The following is a 22,630-nucleotide window of genomic DNA, read 5'->3' as shown; positions in this document are numbered from 1 at the left end:
ATTTATTGCCACTTTTTACTGTTCAAATAAAAACCAAACGAAAAAAATATTAAAATTAAACACGCATCTTTTGCACAACACAATGACGAATCAATAATAATAAAAATTGAAAAAAGGCACGCACACACGCACAACTCATTGTTCATAATACTGTACAAGTACGTATACATACACACATACTTGGTACATTGCCGCAAATGTTTTATGAGTGTGTCAATGTGTATATGCATATTTATTGATGTACGGCTTGCTTTTTCCCCCACTTAGTATTTATTGGATGGATCTCTTTATATGCAAGTCTCGGTGCTCAACCGGTTGTATGAACATCCTTGACATAAAAACACATCACAACGCACACACACACACACACACACAAAAATACCACATATTACAGCAGGGCAGCAGTAGTGACAGAAGCATAACATACCTACTTACCCACAGAGATTTGTGCACGCATAGCTGCCAGCAGTGCGCATCTCATGTCTGTATGTACGCTTACCAAGTGATGATCACCAAGTGATAATCGTTACATACAAGTAACATACCATATTTCATATAATAATCAATGCTTTTGTATTGCTGTTGTTGTTAGTGTTGCAGTTGGCGTGGTGGTGAACCAAACCGAAATCAAAAATTTATGTCAAACATATGATCAGCGCTCATTAAGATCTATTACTGCTGAAAGTGAGTGAGTAGTAGCCGCAGTAGCAGCAGCAGTGCCAATAACAATAATGCCATGCAATTGAAGTGCCATCCAATGAGCTTGCATAAGTGTGGTGTGTGTGCGTGAATTGAATTGCGCTCGATTATCGCACACTAGCGGCAAAAGTCCCCACTCTTTGTTGTTGCCATCATACGCACACACCCATTTGTGGTTATTGTCATTGCAAACAACGGCACATTAAGAGTTCAATTGTGTGAATTGCGTGTTCAACTCTTTCTCTCTCTTTTCTGACCTTCTGCTCAGCTGCTTTGATTTATTTGCTTTCAACTACTTTTGCTGGCTTTTCTATTATTCGGTGAATATTTGATTTAAAATAATTGCAAATTAAGTGGCTGAAGTTAGATAGCACAAAATTTATGCTAATTGTATGTCTAAATATGTAGGCAATGGCAGTTAATTTTCCAAAAAAAATATTTTTTACTTTATTTAATTTTTTATAGAAATACGTTGTTACTAATGACAGACAAAACAGATTTATGCACAAGTGAGAAATAGCTGGCGACCAGCGCCTAATTATCAATGCCACGCGTCGAATAATAACAATATGAATTAAGTAAAGCTTATTTAATAAAATTAGTTTCACAATACCTTGGAGATACACATTTCTTCTTAACAACTAATTGATGCATAACTTAAATGGATTTAAAAAAAATTAAAATATTTCAAGTCACTGGGTGAGTTGTGGTTGTTGTGACAACATAAAACAATCCACATACATTTTTGAGCAATGCTGCTGAAGTGACTGTGCCTGGCCGATTAACAATTCGGGTTATTCCGGTAACTTACATCGAACTGAATGCTTCTTGGTGGGTTTTTGCTTGCCTTATGGGTTAAATGTTCCGAAATGCCGTCAATAAAAGTGGTAGGAAAACTTTGCCGAGAAGCTCTATAAATATGCATATGGCTAATAATATTTGATATTTCTGCTTGATATTTGTACCCACAAGCCCTTATAAATATTCGAAATACTCTCTATTTTCTGCTGTTAGTTATTCGTCAGCATTTCGCTAGAATAAATCAGCCTTAGTTTCTCGTAAAAATATAAACGTATAACATAAATTGAAAAAAGGCGGAGCAGAAATCCGCACTTAAATTTCTGTCACTCTATTAAATTTCATATGCAACTTCAGTTTTAATGACTTTTCCCATTCTATGTGGAAATGTGCCTATGGAGTCGCAAAATAACAACACTCTGCATTTGTTTTCTGTTACAAAATTTGTTGCTGTTTAAATATTACAAGAATCCAAGCTTACATTTCAGGCTTGCATTAAGTTTGGCAGCGGCATCGCACATAGTAGGAGCAACGATGCCACTTAGACCACGAAATGTGTTCGTTGAGAGAGGCGTTTACATTAAATAATAACAGAAGGTATTAAAGACATTCTACATACTGTTAATTCGGTTACATGCGTGAATGCATGGTTAACTGTTTAGATATCTGAGAATACTAATACGAGAGCGTAATAAAGAGAGAGGGTGGTGTGTGATAGGTGGTGCGTGAGGTCAAGGAAAAGCATAGTACTTATACTTAAAGAGGTTTTTTCCCACTGTGAGCGAGGAAGATTTGTTTTCGGCATTGTGTGCTTACTCAGAATGTAGGAGGTACACAATGTTAATGCTGATATAGATGTTGTTGTAAAATAATTATTTACAAATTGGAAATTAAATTTTTCTCCATTTCAATAAATTTTTTTTGACATTCGTACGTTATCGATATTTTTTGACGTGATGACGTCTTATAATTCGATTTAGCCGGCTGCACGCACGAAAACATGTGTCGTTACCTTGCTCATTAGTGTTACCTTGCTCATTTGTCGTTACCTTGTTCATTGCCGTTACCTTGAATGAACTGCAAGCGAAAGTGCGGAACGAACAAAGCAAACGAACGGCAACGTTCGACATCTTGCTCTCTCCTACTTAAGTGAGCGTATATATGTATGTATATGCGCATATGTACATATATAAACTCACGTATTTGTATTTGCATATGCCTTCTTATTGATTATTAGTAATTTGATTTACTTGAAGAATTTAAAACAAAACCAAGTTTGTTAATAATACCTGTTGTTTTAACGTTATTATTATTAATTTTTTTATTATATAATATATGAAGGAAAAAATGTATGGTAATATAATATTTACCATATACCTTATAAGATATGTTGTATACTAATATATGTATATAAACATGCATATACATATACAATTTCGCGCAATTTTCAAAAAGAACAAATCTATATGTAAAGGTGCAAACAAGTCATATGGGCATATCAAATATACGAATCTATTCCGTACGCAAGCAAATGTAAGCTAATGTGCTTGAACTGCAAGCGAGAGCGCGGAACGAACGACAAAGAGCACAATCGGCCCCCGCGTTCGGCAACGTTTGACATCTGGCTCTGTCCTACTTGAGTGATCATATATATGTATGTATATGTATTTATATGTATTTATATGCGCATATGTAGGTATATAAATTCATATGCTTGTATTTGCATATGCCTTCTTCCTGTGTGCATGGTAATGAACCATTTCTCTGTTGAGAATAGGACGATGATAGAAAAAGTAGGAAATGAAAGGGAGTGTTTCGAGTGTAAAGTGTCTTGAAAAAGGCAAATCGATGATGGTGCCTCTTAGTGTTGTTGACTTATTAACGTCTGATGCACAATCGAAATTGAAGATATCTTTCATGAATTTGATAAATGTTTCGTCATTTTTCACGTTTGTGTAAATGTAACTTGACCTATTCCATTTCAATTCCATTTACCTCCTCCTCTATATCCATACAAAATATCTATCAAACAAATAAAATTAAAATTTTGTTTTGAAAATTGCAACCATTTCATCAATATTTTCTTATGACGTCGTCACGTTAAACTATCGTCAGTAAACCGACTTTACAGACAACCTCTTTTTAGTATATTTATTCGGTGCTCAACTCGATACCAGAAATGTTTGGCCAGACTTTTTCGATTCTGGACGTGAATTTAGTAGTTTTGTAAAATTTAATTTTCTATCGCTTTATAAATATAAAATATAAGAAAAAATAAATTTAAATTAAATGAAATTTAACCTTTTAAAAAGGATCCTCGAACAGGGTGAAAAAAGGCCACACCCGTGTGCCCAACCGAAGGTTTTAAACAAGTGGGTTAAAGTCTATGTTATGTTTGTTTGATTGTTCTTGTTGATATATCAGTTTATTTGACACTAAAAATCGATGAAAATATTGTTGCAATTACTCGTCATATGAATTCGGAATACTATTTTGGTTGGATGGCTATTTCTGGTTTGACGCAATTGATAGAAAGTTTTTTTAATAGCGATCACCACTCGGTTAACAATGGCAAACCTCCGAGTGGATTTCCACCTTGAAAAAGCTGCTCATAAAAAATCAGCTGTCGGAGGCTCCATTAAACTGTACGCCATGCCATATATTTACATATTTAAATTTTGTGTTATTTAAACTGTATCAGATTGAAATAATGATAAATAAACTAATCAAATTTTTAAATTCTTTTCTTGTTTTCAGATGAAAATCACATTAGTGATAGCTGCTGTCTGCATAGCAGTGGCGTACGCTGAACCCGCCATCTCACAGGCCAGAGCCACCACAACCACATCAACGAAGCCTGGCAGATTCTTGTCACTGCCAGTGCCGGCGAAATGTGCCAGACGTAAGTGAAACCGAAATTCTTGAATTAATTAATCTAAAGTGTGAGACATGAGAAAAGAGCTTAGTCGACAAGAAAAAAAATGAATAAAGAGCAGAATGAGGAAAATCAAATAGTCAATATTAAATATTTAAAAAAATATTTACAATTAGCTCAGAACACTCACTTTCATATGCATATAGACAACATAAAAAATGCAAATAAAAATGTTGCAACACTCGCAACAAACCCCTCCAGTACTTGCTGCACGCATGTGCCTGCCTAACTAATTGTGCCACTTGGGCAGTTACTTGGTTAGTGGTAACATAAATATTTTGCATTTATGGGCGCACGTTAAGTGACTAACAAGCCGAACTGTCGTACACTTATATAAAGCGAAACGAAGGAAAATGGGTCATGCGAATTCATTTCCTCGCCTTACCAGCGCCAACACACAGATCGACGTGACACAAGCGAACGCCAACCATAAATGGCATAGTAAAAGTGTAAGCGTGCGTGAGTGCATTTTCAAAGTAAGTCCAGTTGAATTAGAAAAGGGAAATACAAACAAATTCATTTAAATGAAAATAAAAGAAATAATAAATTGGCAAAAAACAAAAAAAAAAAAACATCCACCCCTATTTGAAAAAGTTTGCAGTGCAGCAAAAGTGTGCAGTTCGATGCTGCAAGCCGAATGGGTGTAAAAGTATTTTGTTGTTGTAGTTGGTGTAGGCCCCTTAACATTTATGAACTTCAGCTGATTGCATGTTTGGCTACTATTTACCTGGTGCCCATTTAAAGCCAACTGCCAGTTTTTGTGTTTTTTTTTTCAAGTTACCCTAACAACAATAAAATTGTGTTCAAACGTGTAACTATTTAGGCACACATACTTAATTCACACACTCACACATACTTGTGTACATGCAAATGTTTATACCTCAACAATGTACGTGCCACCTCTTATTGGTTACGGGCCAGTCAGCGCGATGTGGCAGGCAACCACGAGCTTTGCATTTTTAATAAGTGGAAAATTGTAATTGATTCGGCTTTTGGCAAAATTAACAATTTTTCTTCACGTTTCTCCTTTTACACTCTACAAATGTATGTATGTATGTATATATACACATACATTTGAGGCGCATAACAAAAGCGTCAGCGCTATTTTTATCTACTTTTAATCAAGAAATTGTTTAACACCATTTCGTCGTAAAGTTTTACATATGTACGTACTACTCGTATGTATGTTTGTACTTACATACATATGAAGAAATGTTTCAAATATAATATTTACACATTCTCGTGCCTCTCAACTATTTTGAACCGCTGCGGGCACTTGAACATGAAAACCACAATGCTTTGTTAATGTCTTTTTATTGAAGGTCGTTGCTTGCATAGTTGTAGTGGAAAGTAGGAGAAAGAGAGAGGGAGAGAGAGAGAGTGGGAGAGGAATGCAAAGGAAAGAGTGTAGAGTGCATACTTTCAAAATTATCGGACATTTTCCGTTATTTGGCGTTAGAAAGCAACAAAGTTAAATTAAAGAAAATAAATTCGAGCTGAATTAAATAATTAAAGCAAATAAATAGCATGAAAAATAAGTAAAATAAAATAAAATAAAATAAAATAAAATATAATAAAATGAACCAAAAATAAAATAAAATGAAATGAGATAAAAATAAATAAATTTAAATAAAATAAATCATAAGAAAAAAAATAAAAATAAAATGAAAACAAATGAAATGGAGAAAAGGTAACTGAAATAATACTAAAATGAAAGGAATGAAATGAAGTAGAATGAAATATAAAAACTTAAACAAAATAAAAATAAATTAAATTATAGAAAATTAATACTAAAAAGATAAATGATATAAGAGAAAAGTAAGAGGAAATGTTAAGTGTTCAGAATTCTGTCCAAGTTATCTGGATACCGGTTCACAGTGGATTCCAAGGTAACTGCAAAGCTGATGAGCTCGCAAGAGCTGGAGCTGCGCAATCAAATGTTAGTAACTTACCCACAATCCACATTGCGCTCTCAACATGTAAATTGCGCATTGATCGAGAATTTCACAGCATTGCTGATCGGAGGTGGCGAGTGGAAACTACTTGCGTTACGACCAGACAAATCTGGCCATCCTACAATCTGAAACAGACAAAAACCCTTATAAGTCTTTCGAAACACGAACTAAGCCATATAATATCTCTCATCACCGGCCACTGCCTTTTGGGCACTCACGCACCTCGGCTCGGGGTTCCTCAAAACGACCTGTGCAGATACTGCGAGGACGAAGATGAGGAAGTATCGAGCAGGCATTTGCTGTGCAGTTGTCCCGGTCTAGCCAGAAGTCGACTCGCTCTTCTAGGCTCTCCAACAATTGACAATCTTTCAGTACTCTCGAACCTGAAAATCGAATCTCTCATCAAATTCTTGAAACGAATTAATACCTTTGACCAAAATCTTCAATAAAAATCTCGGTTAGGTGGGGAAATCATATAACATAATGAGCTCTAGGGCAACACAACGGACCCAACTTGCGGTCTATGTGGCACTCCGATGCGGGGTCACCCTTAAACCAACCAACCAACTAAGAGGAAATGAAATGGAATTTAAAAAAATATAAAATAAAATAAAAGAATAGAAAAATGAACTAAATTTAAATGAAATGAAATAAAACCAAATTAAAATAAAATAAAATGCAAAAAAAAGTAAAATCAAACAAAATGAGATAACATTTAATTAAAATACAAACTAAAAACTAATAAATAACGCAAAAAAGAAGTAAAATAAAATATGTAATATGAATTGAAACAAAACATATTAAAGATAAAACAATATAAAATATAAAAAAATAAATAAATAAAAATTAAAAAGTATATTAAATCAAAATAAATAAATAAAATCAAACTGAATTAAATAAAATTTTATTAAAATAAAATAATAACAAAAACATAAAAACGAAGTTGAAGAAAATGAAATGAAATATACTTAAAGTAACATTAAATAAAATAAAAAAGTTAATATAAGAATATAAGAAAAGATAAAGTAAAAAGAAAATTAAATTTATTCGAAATATATTAATATGAAGCAAAATAAAAAAGAAGTAATATAATGATGTGAATTGAAATATATATGTATTGTATATATGTATATGTATATAAAGATAAAATAAAATAAACTATAAAACATGAAAAAGAACATTAAATATAAGAAAAAATAAAACTAAACCGAATGAAATGAAATTTAATTAAAATATTACTATTTCAATAAAAAAGTAAATAAAAAACAAAAATTTAATAAAATAAAGTAAAATTTAATACAACAATTATATTATGTAAAATAAAATAACTTAAAAATAAAAACATAAAAATGTAGTAAACTAAATTAACTAAGGCAAAAAACAAAATTAGGTAATATAAAGTTAAATTAAATATATAAAATTAAATTAAAATAAAATAAAATGTAGCACTTTTATATCAAAAACAGAGGCTTATACCTCTATGCCACGGCAGGCTAATCACCTACCCTGCCAGAAAACAAAATAAATTAACGAAACCAACGCAATACTGAGTCTTGTTGAGGCCCTATGCTGCCAAGTGGAGTAAACAAGGAAAAAAATATGCCATGGTTACCACAATTTCAGCCTTTCTTCTTTAACCATTCATTGTCTCTGATGAGCTCCATCAGATGATTTTTACATCAATGTTCGCTACTTGAATTAAACCAGCAGGGAATGGTAACACGCGGCTACAGAGCCCACAGTGAGGAAAGAAATTGTTACTCCTCCTTTATCACTATATCCTACAGTAGTATCGTCAATTGTCTTTTCACATGTGCTTCTACTAGGTAATGCCTTATTAGGGCGTTTCTAATGGTAGGCCTAGCCCGACTTTCACAGAGCTTCCATTGGCTTTGCTTGCCTGAAGATCCATAAACCATGTCTTTGTGAAATCTTTAATCAATCATGCAAAGTATGCAAATTTTCTAAGAAGCAAGTTTCAAATGCTTCAAATGCCATAGAGCACAGCATGGCGCTATTTTCCAGATATAATCTGTATGCTTTGGCATTACCTTGCAAGTTCATCCACCCTACCGTTTCTCTCAAGGTCCTTATGATTTGCGATCCAAGCGAGGTGAAGACTGTTCTGTTGTTGTTGTTGTAGTAGCATAAACATGCTGCTGAAGTGACACTCCTTGGTCGGATATAAATCCGCGTCGTTCCGGTTACGTAGAACCGACTGTCGTGGGAACCGACTGTTCTCTTTAGACTTCGCGTGATTAGTCTACGCAATAGAAATTTATTTGTTTCTTACAGGACAACAAATACAAATTTTGTTGACAAATATACAAATTTTGATTTGTTTGTGTATAGGAAATCACTTTTTCAATTATTAATTTATTTAATTCGAGCCGGTTTTTGGTCAGAAATATCAACATAACTGATTAAAGCAAATATTTTACTATTAAAATAAAAAAGTATTAAAGTCAAAGAGTATTCAACCGGTTCTCTACTGTCGTAAATAGTATTTTTTGCTCCTAGAACTGCAATAAACTGACAAAATTCGATAAAAAGCGAAATATTAAAAAAAAAAAGAAAGTTTCAAGCGTGTTTTTCTAGTATAAAAATAAAAGTATTTCAAACGATTGGCACAAAATGCTGGAAAGCAGGGGCGCCAAACTAACGGTGAAAACGGTAAGAACGAGGGAATGAAAAATTACTTAAATCCTGCAGTTTTACTAGTTTACTTGCCGAAATATTTCAAGCCAGTTTTTCTGGAACTTGTGTATTTTTAGTTTAGTTTTACTTTTAGTTTTTGTTTTGCCTGCGCACATAATTTCATACTTAAGCCAATTTGCAATTATAAATAAGAAAGAAAGAGAAGATTTCGATTAAAATGAACAATGCTTTTCTATCAAGTGGTATGCTAATTTCTAATTTTCTATTATCTAACACGAAAGGTGTCCCACATCCGCCTTGTGCGCAGCCATGTGAGTTTCGCTTTAATCGCCAAGCGGATTCTCGTCTCAACATTCATTAGCGCAGCCGGCAAATCTATGGGTGTGTTTGTTTTTTTTGTTTTATGTACTTTTCAATATTTATTTTATCGCTTCAAATTAGCATTATGAGACATGCTGACGTCGCAAAGTTTCTGGGGGAATTAAAATAGAATTTTTTTTGTATTAAAATTGAATTTTTAATTAACTCGCCGTCGCACACGAAATTGACTGCTTGCATAAATCGTTGTGTGTATGTGTGTGTGTGTGTGCAATGTGGAAGATTTTCAAATGCGATTGTTTTTAAATTGATAATTAAAATTAAAACAGCATGAAATGGAATTAAGAAGCTGCGGCACAGAGAAATAATTAGAAATAATTTAATGAGAAATGCAAACTGATGATTAAAGCGAGTGAGCTGGTATTTCGAAAGGCGGTTTAATTGCTCGAAACTTACGAGTGCAGTGAAGAAGCGCATAACTTTCAATTTAGTTTCACTTTAACTTTAGACAGAATTATGCAAGTTATAGGATCAAAAGCTTAAGCAACTTCCACTCTAGCTACTCTAAATTTTTCGTTAAACAATTTTTGCTTATGTGATATGTGTGTATATGTGTATGTATGTGTGAGCGATTCTTTGATCATTGCGTAGAAAAAAGAGGCAGTGGAAATTACAAGCAGTAAATAGCAAACAAAAATCTCGAGCTGAGAGATTGCCAGCCCACGGCTCTGCTCAATTTTCGGCCATTCAGTCGACTGATGAAACAACTACGTCGCCAGCAGTCAAATGCAACCAACATTCCGGATGTGTGCTTGCTACAATGCAACAACTTGAATAGACAGATGCAATTCTAATGAAAATCGACAAAAAAAGAAAAAAAAAATGAATTTTATTGCTATTGGCTTTTCTTTTTTTAGGTATTTTTTGCATCACATTGTGCAACAATGTTAGGCGTAATCGACAGTTATACACTTTTTTCATGCAATTGCTAGGTGATGGAGAGATGGAGTAGCGTAAAAGTTCATAATTAAGTAGAGGTTGGAGAGGCGTTTCTGTGTTAATAAAGGGTGCTTCGAAATATTGAAATATATGGGTTTTTTACATTTGAATTTGAATTTTTTCTATATTTTAGTTTGAAATTTTAAAATATCAAAATTTAATTCAAAATATTTTAATTAAAATTTTTCTCTTATTTTAATTTGAATATTTCTTTTTTATATTTTAATTTAAATTAATAAAATAATAAAATATGAGAAAAATTATAATTCAAAAATTTTGAATTAAATTTTTTTATAATTTTAATTTAAAATATAAAGAAAATATTCACATTAAAATATAACAAAAGTTTTAATTAAAATATTTTGAATTAAATATTTTATAATTTAAATTTAAAATAAAAAAAAAATATTCAAATTAAAATATAACAAAACTTTTAATTAAAATATTTTGAATTACATTTTTTACAATTTTAATTTTTATATTTTAAAATTATATATTATATTTTTGAATTATATGAAAAAAAATATTCAAATTAAAATACTTTAATTTAAAATTTTTATTAATATGTCTCCTTATGGTGCTACTTTGATCGATTAGTAGCTTAAATATTTCATTAAAAACTTTTAGACTTGACCTTGGCTGCTAGTAAATGGTAATTTGTTTGCTCAAAAATTTATAGCATATAAACTTTTTGCTTCCAAGCTCTAAGAAAACATTAAATGTGGCTTCTAAGTTTCTAAAAGCAGAAAAAATACAGCCATATATATGTTTTAATTTTTTCAACTTTCAAACCATTTCAACTTTCAAATATTTTAATTTAAATTTTTTTTTATATTTTAATTTAAATATTTTTTTCTATATTTTAATTAAATATTTTTTTTTACATTTTAATCTAAAATATTTTAGTTTTAATAATTTTTTTATATTTTAATTTGAATATTTTTTTTATATTTTAATTTGAAATTCTTTAATTAAATTTTCTTTTTTTTATATCTTAGTTAAAAATATTTTCATTAAACATTTTTTACATTTTAATTTAAATATTTTTTTATATTTTAATTAAACATTTTGTTTCCATTTTAATTTAAAATATTTTATACACAGGGAAATTAGAAGATATAGATATCAGAGAGCAGTTTTGCTTTACTTGCTTATTGCTTGGAATTTTTGATTTCGGCACAACCTAAGAAGTGCAGCACTCAGACAACATTAAGTCCATTGTACTGCACTCGGGTTCCCTTTTTAATTTTCGTTAAGTCTACCCGACCTTCAAAGAAATTTGAGTAGATCTTGTGGAGCCAGGAGTCAAGGTGATCACTTTTTAACTCATCAGCGCCAAAGAAGGCCGGACAGATGCACAGAAAGTTGTCCGCCGTCTCATCCTCCTCTCCACTTGCTGGGCAAAGTGCACTGTCTGAGATGCCCACCTTTTCCATGTGTTTCGCCAATAGAAAGTGGCCTGTCATCAATCCAACCAGTTGCCTACAGTCTCTTCTGCTTAATGACAGAAGGATCTGCTTGGAGTTTAACACGCAACGAGCATACACATAAATAGCAATTTTTTGAAAGATTTGCTTTTTTAATATCAATAGTAATGCGATCAATTATGATAAATTTGATTAATGCAGAATAATAGTAAATATTTCTAAGTTTTGTAACAAAAAACGGAATTCCCATCGGTTGAGTCATTTTTTATTTGCTGCAGTTTGAAACCTGTGTTTTTGAATTTTTAACACATTTTTGCCTATAGACAGGCCTCCCTTGTAAGTTTATGACTTTCATGTCTTTCGGCAGGGATTAGCTTCCACATATAAGAAACTTTGTGCAAATCGGAGCATTCTGTGTTCAGTTATTAGCATACATACATACATATTTTGTGATTGATGCCATAGGATGTAGAAATTTAACAAAGCTAATGCCCTATGCAAGTGGAATAATGCTTTGGCAAGAGTAGCGTAAAAAGACCAGCCTTAAGTGTTTTATTTCAAGGCAGTTATGCTATTTTTACAATCGTAAATTTTCAGAGAAATTAATTTAAAAAAATTCAAAAATACAATTTATCGAGTTTTGTTACAATCTTAACAGCATTCAAAAGTTTTCTCAGTATGATTTGATTTGAGTTAGATGAATATCAATTTCCCAGTCAATTTCCAATAGCTTACACTCTAAATTGAAAATATAAAAAAAAAAATATTTAAGAAAAACATTAGAATGCTTATTATATCGCTCCTAGTCGGTAAATAGGGCAGAATTTCCGTTTTTAGAATGTATTAATATTTCCGGTTGGGCCACCAGCCCGACGCAACCTGATTTACGAAAACAGAAAAGTGATGGCAGTCAAGCTGCCCACGCGTACTTTACAATCATTTGGCTGTTGTCTTCTTACATTAGTTCACTTTATGACTGTTATCAAGAAGCTAGTTAGGGAATTCTATCCGAAGCCGCAGGTTGCGAGCTGCTTGCACTAACCAACAGAGGAATCGATTCTAGCCATGCCCAAGTGTATAGAAATCAGAGAGTTTTCCGCCTGTATGCTCCTCTTCGAACAGCTCCATTTATCGGTATATGTTGAGCGTATAGTTACCATAAATAATATAAAACTCATAAGAAGATGTAAAAATAGGCTCGCAATATGCCAGTTTGGGGATAAAGAAATCCATTATTTTCGCATAACATTTTTGCACAAATGGTTTAAAACTATTGTATGGTTGATCTTTAGCTCTTGGCTTTATGTGTCTGGCTGAGTTCCTCCTTCTATTTGTGGCGCGAGTCCTCATATTGTTTCACAAATGGTTCCATTAAAGAATCTAATTAGGAATAGACATCTGCCAACAGAGCCAACTGTTTCGATTTTAATGTCAAATATAATTTACTTTATGATGATTCTGATGGAAATTAGCTGGTTGGGTAAACCTAGTTTTGTATTTTGTGTTTTTTACATTTTGTGTTTAATTCAAATTTTTGTTGACTTGAGTTTCTATTGTACGAGTACACAGCCAAAAGTACAATTCGGCTTGAAAAAGTACATTTTTTCGGTGACTTAGTAGAATTTTTAAATCTTAGACATCATCACTGACTCAAAGTAAGCCAAATTAGTCCACTCTCCGCTGCTCACCGGAATTGAAAATCTATCAGCTCAAATTTGTGCGAATTTTGCGAAAAAGATCTTGGCCAATATTCTTGCTAGATCAAATTAACTCTAGATGTAGTCGCCAGTTTTTTTGTATTTTTGAAACTCTCTATAATTGGCCTGTTTAAAAGTCACTTTTATTGTAGGAAAAAATCATTTCCTGTATGCGCTTGAAGGCTGTTAAAGTATCATGAAATCCGGATCGCTCCGGTAACTCAGAATCGCCTGTCCTGGAAGCGAAGCTTTCGACAACATCCGCCTCTGGTTCTATTCGTATCATCGTCACCATCAATAGCACTACGGGCTTGTGCAGACCATTGCTTTCACAACTACGGTTCTTCACTCCACTCGGTCCTCTACTACGCCCTTCGAGTTTGCGATTCTCATTTTCCATAGTCGGCTGTGACCTCATCAACCCAGCGTTTGTTTGGTATAAACGCATTTTATATGTCCACTAGTCCATTGCTTGCCTTTCTTGTCTGCTGGGCCTACACTGCGGACTCAAATCTGTTCCTTCAGCTAAAAAAATCCAGTTTCCTTTAGCCAACAAAAAAATATACCTTTAAGCAAATAAATTTTTACTTCTAAAATTGAGTTTTTATTAGCCTATGAATTTATTTGCTGCATTTCAGGCGTTTTTTATTTTTTGTAGTTTGAATTAATTGCTGTGCTTAAAATTGGTAACTCAGCTCGACCAGGTATTTTACTATTTTTCGTCCATATAATTTTTATGTTTTTTTTTTTTTTGGGTTTTTTTGATTTTATTATTGCTCGTTAAAGGCGTATGCCTACTCCATAGTATCAATGACCATTTTAAAAAGCTATGCATACACAGAAATAGACTTAAGTACTGCTTATTGTTATTGTTATTGCCATTGCATTGTTATTGTTATTGCCATTGCATTGTATTGCATTATCCAACTTTACACATTGCCCAATTCACTTCGTTTGTAGCTGCCCTTTACTGCCAGACACTAGCATTAAAAATTGATTTTCCATTTTTCAAGTAAAAACACTTTTTGGGTCAATTGAGGAAGCATAAGTCGGAGGAATAAAAACAAAAAAATAATAATAAACAAATAAATAAAATGTTAAGTACTTACCAAATGCTGCGCGCTCACGTTTTTCCCCGCTGCTATGTAACAACTGTTGCAACATCAATTTACTAAAGTTGCTAGTTGGCAGCAATGATGCCTCTCAAAGGCGTTGCAACGCGCCTGCATTGTTACTATTGACTGCATAGCGATGAACGGTAACTCAGCGCGCAGCTCTTGAGTGGCAGCTTGTGAGTGCTGCTGCCGCTCTAACATCACCTTGCATCATTGCTAAGTATACAACAGGCGATCAGCTCTTCTGTATTACAGTGATGCTGTTTGCGTTGCTTTTTGTTGCTTTGTGAGGGTATTGTGTTTTTCCGTTTTTGTTTTTTTTTTTGCATTACGGAAGAGTTATGACTAAAAGCATCTGAAAACGGAAAACTGGAAAATTAATTGAAAATCTAGTCAGCCAATGTGCCGGCAAAAGCAGAATTTCGAAAAAGACGTAACTGAAATTGGCACAGCAAAGAATTACTGCAGAGGCAGCAGAAGAATTGCAATGGGTGAAACGTAAGTTAAGACTTTAGCGGAACACAGATGAAAATGCAATTAAAATTGAAAAAGAATCAGAAACGGCGAACTGCGGATTACTACGTGGAGCGCACGTAAACAACTTAACTTTTTCTTATTTGTGTTCGGTGATTTCGCGCAGACCAAAAAATATTCTGCAGCTACGCGTATGCACTTTACATATATAAAAATTCAATTTTAAAATGCATGTATATAATGACGCTTACATACATATATACGTACGTGCACACAAATCAACCAAAAGTTGTTTACTTTGGCACTGGGTCTCCCTTTATTTAATTAACAAATATTCTAGCATCCAAACAAGTTCGCTGCTTAAGTCTTTTGTGCACAAGCCTTTGCATGGATGTGCCGAGGCGATCGATGTATGCGAAGATGTTGGTATTTTTTTAATATTTTTTTTTATTGAGCAACCATTTTCAACTGGTTTGCACAAATTCTTCAGTTGCGATTGCCTTGACCTACATGAACAGAGATCAGTATGAGCAGATAATTGCAGATAAACGCAGCAACAGCAGGCAATGAAAAAATCAGCAAGCAAGAAGCTTAAAATTATGGAAAAATAAAATATAAAAAAAAACGTTGCTTTATCGGCAGATGTATCAGCAGTGTATATGTCCTTAATGTGGTAATTATACAGCTATTTAATGCTATCAGCCAGCCACAACAGTCAGTTATGCAAGTCAGTAGTAATCAGCTACAGGGTGCGAATAACTTTGAAGGTAAATCAACTGCATGCAACTCGAGTTCTTATGCGCCCTTCATTCCCCCGAATGGTGGGTTGGCTACATGTGAATAGGGCATAATTGATATTTGCTTACCAGATTTGTGATAATTAAGCGTAAGAAAACGAAAGTTGCATTAACAGAGACAAGGCAATGTGCAAGGCGCTAAACGTTTTTTTGATTGCTGTAAGCTTGTTTTTTCTACTCTTCCGCAAATGTACCTATTTGAAATACAAGTCATGGAACACTCAATTGCTGGTAACAAGTACTTCCGCTTTACGCACATTAAGAGGCGTATAAAGTTTTTTTATTTATTTTTAATTTATTTTTGTTTTTTTGTAAACTCATTCGTTTAATGCCAGTTTCACCAGCCTGCTCACAAATCTTCAGCAACGAATTTTTTATCAGTTTTTTGTTGAGCAAAAGAAGTTACATTTGCCTCCGTTTAGGTGAAATTAAAATGAATGGGATTTCCTATTCGTTTCAATGTTAGTGATGAGAAATCATTTGCAGCAGTAAAAGTATGAAAGTGAATGTACGAGTAAGTCAGTGAACCGCGAAAGGGCAACGGCCACATAAATAAGCCAAGTGTATGCAGTGGAGTTCGAATTTGCTTTCATTTAATTTATTTGACTTTTTAACGTTTTCCGCAATTTGCGCAGTTCATTTAGCGTTGGTTAAAAGTGATACCTATGGAACTATCTGAGCTACAGTGATGAACAATGCGCGGGAAAAGTAAATGGGGGGCAAAAAAAAAAACTAATTAGTTGTAAAAAAAATATTTTTGATAGCAAATTAGTTACAAATTGAGTTTATACGAATAAATTTGAAATTAAACAAACCACCTTTTGTGTTCGCGTTTAAGTTAGCGAGACACAAACTTGTCTTTCGCGCCTGCTTAGAAAGAAGTCGGAGTTTCATCTTAGGTTAGATTAGGTTATGGTGGTAATCGGTCTGTATGAACAACTCACTTATATCTTACAGCTCCGTTGTGACACCATTGTGTGATACGGAAACCTCTTTTATTTTTCTTCATCGAACCATTTTGTGGCTCTTATGAAGCGCAGCTTTGCTCGCATTCTCACGCCAGACAGCTCCGTGAGAGAATTGGGAAAAATATTTACCTAGACGACCTGCTCTGATTTTAGCTCTAAAGCTGGACAATTGCAAAGGAAGTGCACAACTGTTTCTTCCTTTTGCTCATCTCTACAACTTCTACAGTATTCATGGGAGAAAACTCTTAGTCTCAAGGAATGCCTGCCAAATAACCAATGACCGTTTCTACTACGACCTTCGGGATATCTTCTCTTGAGAGGTTAAGCGGTACTTTGACTTTTTCTTAATTATTTGCGACCTTAGTAACTTAGCTGTTACGCATAACAGAGGGGTATAACGGAAAAAACATAGCACTACAAAATTTGCCATAAAATTCTGAACTGTCTCTTAATGTACCAAAGTTCGCGTCTCAGTTGACGCCAAATATAAGTCGAAATAGAAAGCGTGTTCGAGGGTTGTTTTAGTCAGTATGTATTAAAAGGATAGTTTTGGCGAATTCCAATATACATATTTAAGCTACCGCATATTGGTTAATTGTTGTTTTTGATAAGGGTTTCTTGCTTCCACGTCATAAGAGCGGTATGGCTTTTGGCCGCAGCACAGCTTATCACACCTGGTCCGAAGCTTCATTTTAAAAGAGCAACAAGCAACTCATGGTGTATTTCGTTGTAGTTCATTCTCAGCCTTGGCCGCCTATTGGCATCGACATCCATAAGCTATGTAACGATGGCAGTTATGGTTGAACAAGAGAAAGTTGTTACCCTTCTGCTTTGAAAAGACACAGCTAGACGTTGTTTTAAAAGAAAACATTTAAATGTTCACCATGAACATATCCACAGAAAAAATCTGTCAAACAGTCGATTTATGAATTGAATTTTCCTATTTGTTGAAAGCTTGAATATTGATGTTGAAGCTTGTTCAGCAACTCTTTGCGCTACAGCAGTAATATCTTCAATACAACGTTTAGTTTTTGGTCTTCCCGTCCTTTTTCCAACCTTGACAGAACCAGTTTCGTGAAATTTTTTCACCAAATTTTGAAGTTTCGACTCATTCAGATGATTATTTCCACCAAAACATTCACGAATTTTGCGATCGACCATTTTCATATCAAGTTTCAATAATTTTAACATCTCTCCATACCCTATAGGCTTCTTGGATAATTTTGTTTTTGATTATTAATTTGCTGGTATTTCAGTGGTACTTCTATCACTGAGCAGTTGAAGAGTAGTACTTTTCCTGGCTAGCTCACAATTTCGCCAACTAATACAAATTTTAGAGCAAATCAATTTTTATTTCTGAAACTGAATTAAGCACCCGAGCACAGCGCATCTTTTTGCAAAAATTTCCGGTATTAGTATTCCACTTCTGAATTAATAATATCCTATAGTGTTATGAAATATTTACCTTGCTTCAAGTCATGCAATTTTTATTGCTTTTGCATGTTTTGGAGTAATAAAATGCCTTAAGTCCATTGTAAGAAATGTGCCAGGAAAAAAATATTACAGCGAAAAAAAGGTACTGAAAAATAGTAGTTATGTCTAGATTAATAAATCAGCATAACAAATTAAGGCCAGCCATTGGCAGACGGAATATTGAAAGCCTCCAAAACAAAAAACAAAAAACGGGCGATCCCTGCGTGTGTTGCACTTTCTAGTTGTATACGAACAACAAGCGGCGCATGCGTGCACCGAACTCCACCCTTGTTCGCTAAAACTTGATACGGGAAAAATTTCGCAAATATCCACATAACAGCATCGTTAACTGTGCAAACTGGGCGATGAGAATATGAGTTCCAAATAAGCGCAAAGAAAATAAAAAATAAAAAAAATGCACGTGCGAAAAAAATTCCATAAAAGTTGTGTTGTTGTTTAAACAAGTTTTTACAAAATACGCCTATGGCTGCTGCTGCAATTCACTGCCGCCGACTTAAATATTTACACAATAAACCTATTTGTACATTTTCTTGCCCATTTTTTGCCGCATTTAAGACGCCGCCAATGCTGGCGTTGTTGTCTCACTTCGTAGCCGGTAGATTCGCCAGGGCATATGCATATATGTATGTATGTATGTATGCATGATGTGTGTTATACAATATATGGATTATGTACTTTTGTACTAAGCCACCTACTTAGCGCCAACACACCCATTTGCGATGCACTTTAGCACAACATCGAATCATTGTTGGAAAAATTTTCTATTTCTTCTCTACAACTTGCACAGTGGCGGCGTCATGCAGCCAAGAAGCGACTAAATGAAAACATGTTAATACCAGGTAGTTGGTGTTGGTGTGTCGCGGCGTGAATTGCGCAACAGCTACCCAGTAGACGAACGCTACTCGTGACGCCGTTGTTGGCGCAATATTTTAGCACTTATGTTGGGCTAGCTTAGGTGCAAAGGGCTTGAGGGATTGCGCTGTTTGAAAAAAAGAAAAACACAATAACAACAAAGAGTGACAGTATAAGTGTTGCATTTGCATGCAAGCATATAGCCTTACGGCGTTTAGCCTTAAAAGTATGGCGCTATGAAAAGACCGGTGACCTCGCCACGGCTCTACTTATATTTTGCACACTGTGAATAGTCACAAACAAGAAATATACTATTCTATTCATAGACTCCACTGCTATAGTTGTAAGCAACCTTAGAAAAAAGAAACGATTTTCCATTTCCTCTGTGACAACCCTGCCTTATAGAAGGACAGAATGTTAACCCTGGGCAAACTACTGTTTGAGAGTCCCGAACACATGTCTGGCTTAGACGTCAACAGCCTAATAAGGTTCTTAAACCGCACAGACTGGATATAGTTATGCTGTAAATAACCGTTAAGCAAGTTTATAATGACGATGTGGCAACAAAATGGTGCGGAAACGCTCGTTGTATTCTGGATGAATCACGACCTTAACCAACCAACCAATCAATTCATAGACTCATCTTCGGTAGACTCTTCAAGACGAGCATACCGTCAAGAAGAGAGTGGCAGACACCAAGCCCACGGAGAAGGGGGTAATTAAATTTCTATACAAATGGTTTCAAGCTAGACGATAAGCTTGGCTATGGAGTATTTTCGAAGGGGACTTGAGGACTTAAACTATCCGTTCGACTATCAGACTACTATAGCGTCAAAAGCTCGAGCTATAAAAGAAGTGGCTAAGTATCTAAATACGCATGCCGTAACAAAAAACTACGATAATTATATTCTTGGATCGCCAAGAGTCCATTAAATCAATGAATGATGCTATACTAAGATGAAAGATTGCACAGGAATGCCGGGCAGCCCTAAATGATATTAGTGTCTTATTCAGGAATCAGCCTTATTTGGATTCCGGGGGACAGAGATATTGAGGGAAATTATAAAGTCGATAAACTAGCCAGGAAAGACACTACTCTTCAACTGCTTAGTGATAGAAGTACCGTTGAGATACCTATGGTCACTAATAATTAAAAAAACTGCCAAAGAGGTCATTAGCGCATGGAGACATGGAGAGGTGAAGACATATGCGTAACAGCTAGGCTACTGTGACCGCAAATAAATAAGAAAAAGACAAAGAAACTGCTTAGTCTTTCAAGAGAGGATATCTCGAAGGTCGTGATTTGTATAAGTAGAACCGGTCGTTGGCTACTTGGCAGGCATTTCTTGAGTCTACGAGTTTTCACCCATTAATATTGTAGAAAATGTAGAGATGAGCAAAAGGAATAAACAGTTGAGCACTTTCTTTGCAATTGTTCAGGTTTAGAGCTTAAATCAGAGCAGGTCGTCTAGGTAAATATTTTTCCCAATTCTCTCACGGAGCTGTCTGGCGTGAGAATGCGAGCAAACCTGCGCTTGATTACAGCCACAAAATAGTTCGGACGAAGAAAAATAAATGAGGTTCCCATGTCGCACAGTGGTATCATAATGGATCTGTAAGATCTAAGTGAGTTGTTCGTACAAACGGACTACCAACATAACTTAACCTAATCTATGTTACCTTAGGTTTTTTGTTTTTGCTGTTTATCTGTAGTGAGAGCGTAGAAAACATCTGCATAAAAATCGTAGATTAAAATCTGACTTAATATTTACTGAACATTGTTTCTTTTTCTTCGCTTACTTACAGGTCCAAAGGAATTCTCATACCGCGGTCGCAACATGTTCCTGTCCACCCATGTACCAGCGCTTGCCAACAAGAAGGTCGATTGGTTGGATGGCCGTAACTTGTGCCGTGAATACTGTATGGACTTGGTCGCTTTGGAGACCCAAGAGAAGAACAATCTGATCTTCCGTGTCATTCAACAGAATGATGTACCTTACATTTGGACTGCCGGACGTATTTGCGATTTCGCTGGCTGTGAAAACCGTCCCGACTTGGAACCCAAGAACGTTTACGGTTGGTTCTGGTCTGCAACCCGCGAGAAGATCCAAGCCACCAACCGCATTCCACAAGGCTGGGGCTACAATCCATGGTCGCAAACTGGCCACAAGAAGCGCCCACAACCCGACAACGCCGAATACGACATCAATCAGACCAAGGAACAATGTTTGTCGGTGTTGAATAATGTCTACAATGATGGCATTGCATGGCACGATGTTGCCTGCTATCACGAGAAGCCCGTCATTTGCGAGGACAACGATGAATTGCTGCGCTACGTGGCAGCCACGAATCCAGGCATTCGTCTATAAGACGCTGCTGGAGCTGGACGATTGGACCATCATGAGCGCGTGAGACGGCTGCATTGTGTTGCTGTGTCGCCGCATTGTCTGTGTGTGTTTTGATTAATTTTATTATTTTATCTTAATTTTTTACAATTTTTTGTTTTTAATTTTATTTGTAAACAAAGGAAAAAATCAAATAATAGACTTTAGAATTTATTACTGCGTGCATTCTTGTAGCAACCTGAAAATATATAATGTAAAACGAAAATCAGCTTAAAATTTGTCAGCAGTTAAAACGCGAAAATTATTCACCCCACCATAGTCGGTTCTACCGGTTGCCGGTATGACGCGGATTTATATTCGGCGAAGGACTGTGATTTTAGCAGCGTTCCCCAAAAATATATGGGAATTATTTTATGCTGCTACAACAACACTAGCAATAAACCCAGATTTCTTTCATTCTTTCGAATACTCTGCTTGTGCTCTACTGCCAGTATATTAAATAAGCCGTAATTTTTTATTGTTATAAAATATTTATTCTATCTAAATTAATTCAATTGATCGAATTTTTATTTGCAATGCACTTATCCCATTTTTTCTAATTATCTACAACGAGTGCCGAAAATAAAATATTAAAATCTTAAAAAAATCAATAAAATTTTTAATAAAATAAAGGCATTGAGTTATTATTGGTGGAAAATGGCAAAGTAAGTATTGGACGTTAGCCTCTGGAGGCAATCTCTCAAGGGACATGGTACCATTTTCGCGCAGTTAACACCGTATTTCTCCGAGCCTCGAACAGATCTCTCTATCCGCAAACTAGAGTTTGAGGGTCGTGCTAGGGCAATCTTTCCAAATAGGCAGGATTGGATCGAGGGGAAAATCTGCACCGAAGCTTGCACCTCTGTCTTCACTGACGGTTCCAAGGTGGAATCGGGAGTCGGAGTAGAGGTTTTCTTTAAATCAGCTAATTTATCTATCTCCTTTAAACTGCCAGTGTTTTTCAAGCAGAAGTCTTTGCGATCCTGGAAGCATGCAAAATGCTTAGGGAACGCGGGAGCGAGGGAGATAGTAACATTTTCTCCGATAGTCAAGCCGCAAT

The 22,630-nt window shown here is 34.8% G+C and overlaps 1 protein-coding gene across 1 annotated transcript in view; it reads left to right on the top strand.

Moving 5' to 3' along the window:
- Positions 1-22,140, top strand: part of LOC128863233 (uncharacterized) — a 30,239-nt gene extending 8,099 nt beyond the window's left edge. The window contains exons 2-3 of the mRNA XM_054102284.1: positions 4,255-4,399; positions 20,993-22,140. Coding sequence (XP_053958259.1) covers positions 4,255-4,399; positions 20,993-21,555 — 708 coding nt within the window. The 3' untranslated portion in view covers positions 21,556-22,140. The remainder of the gene's footprint in view (positions 1-4,254; positions 4,400-20,992) is intronic.
- The last annotated feature ends 490 nt before the right edge of the window (positions 22,141-22,630 follow it).

Source organism: Anastrepha ludens, chromosome 5 (genome assembly GCF_028408465.1).
Source record: "Anastrepha ludens isolate Willacy chromosome 5, idAnaLude1.1, whole genome shotgun sequence".
NCBI lineage: Eukaryota > Metazoa > Arthropoda > Insecta > Diptera > Tephritidae > Anastrepha > Anastrepha ludens.
The sequence above is the reverse complement of the archived record's forward strand: the minus strand, read 5'-3'. Positions and strand labels throughout refer to the sequence as shown.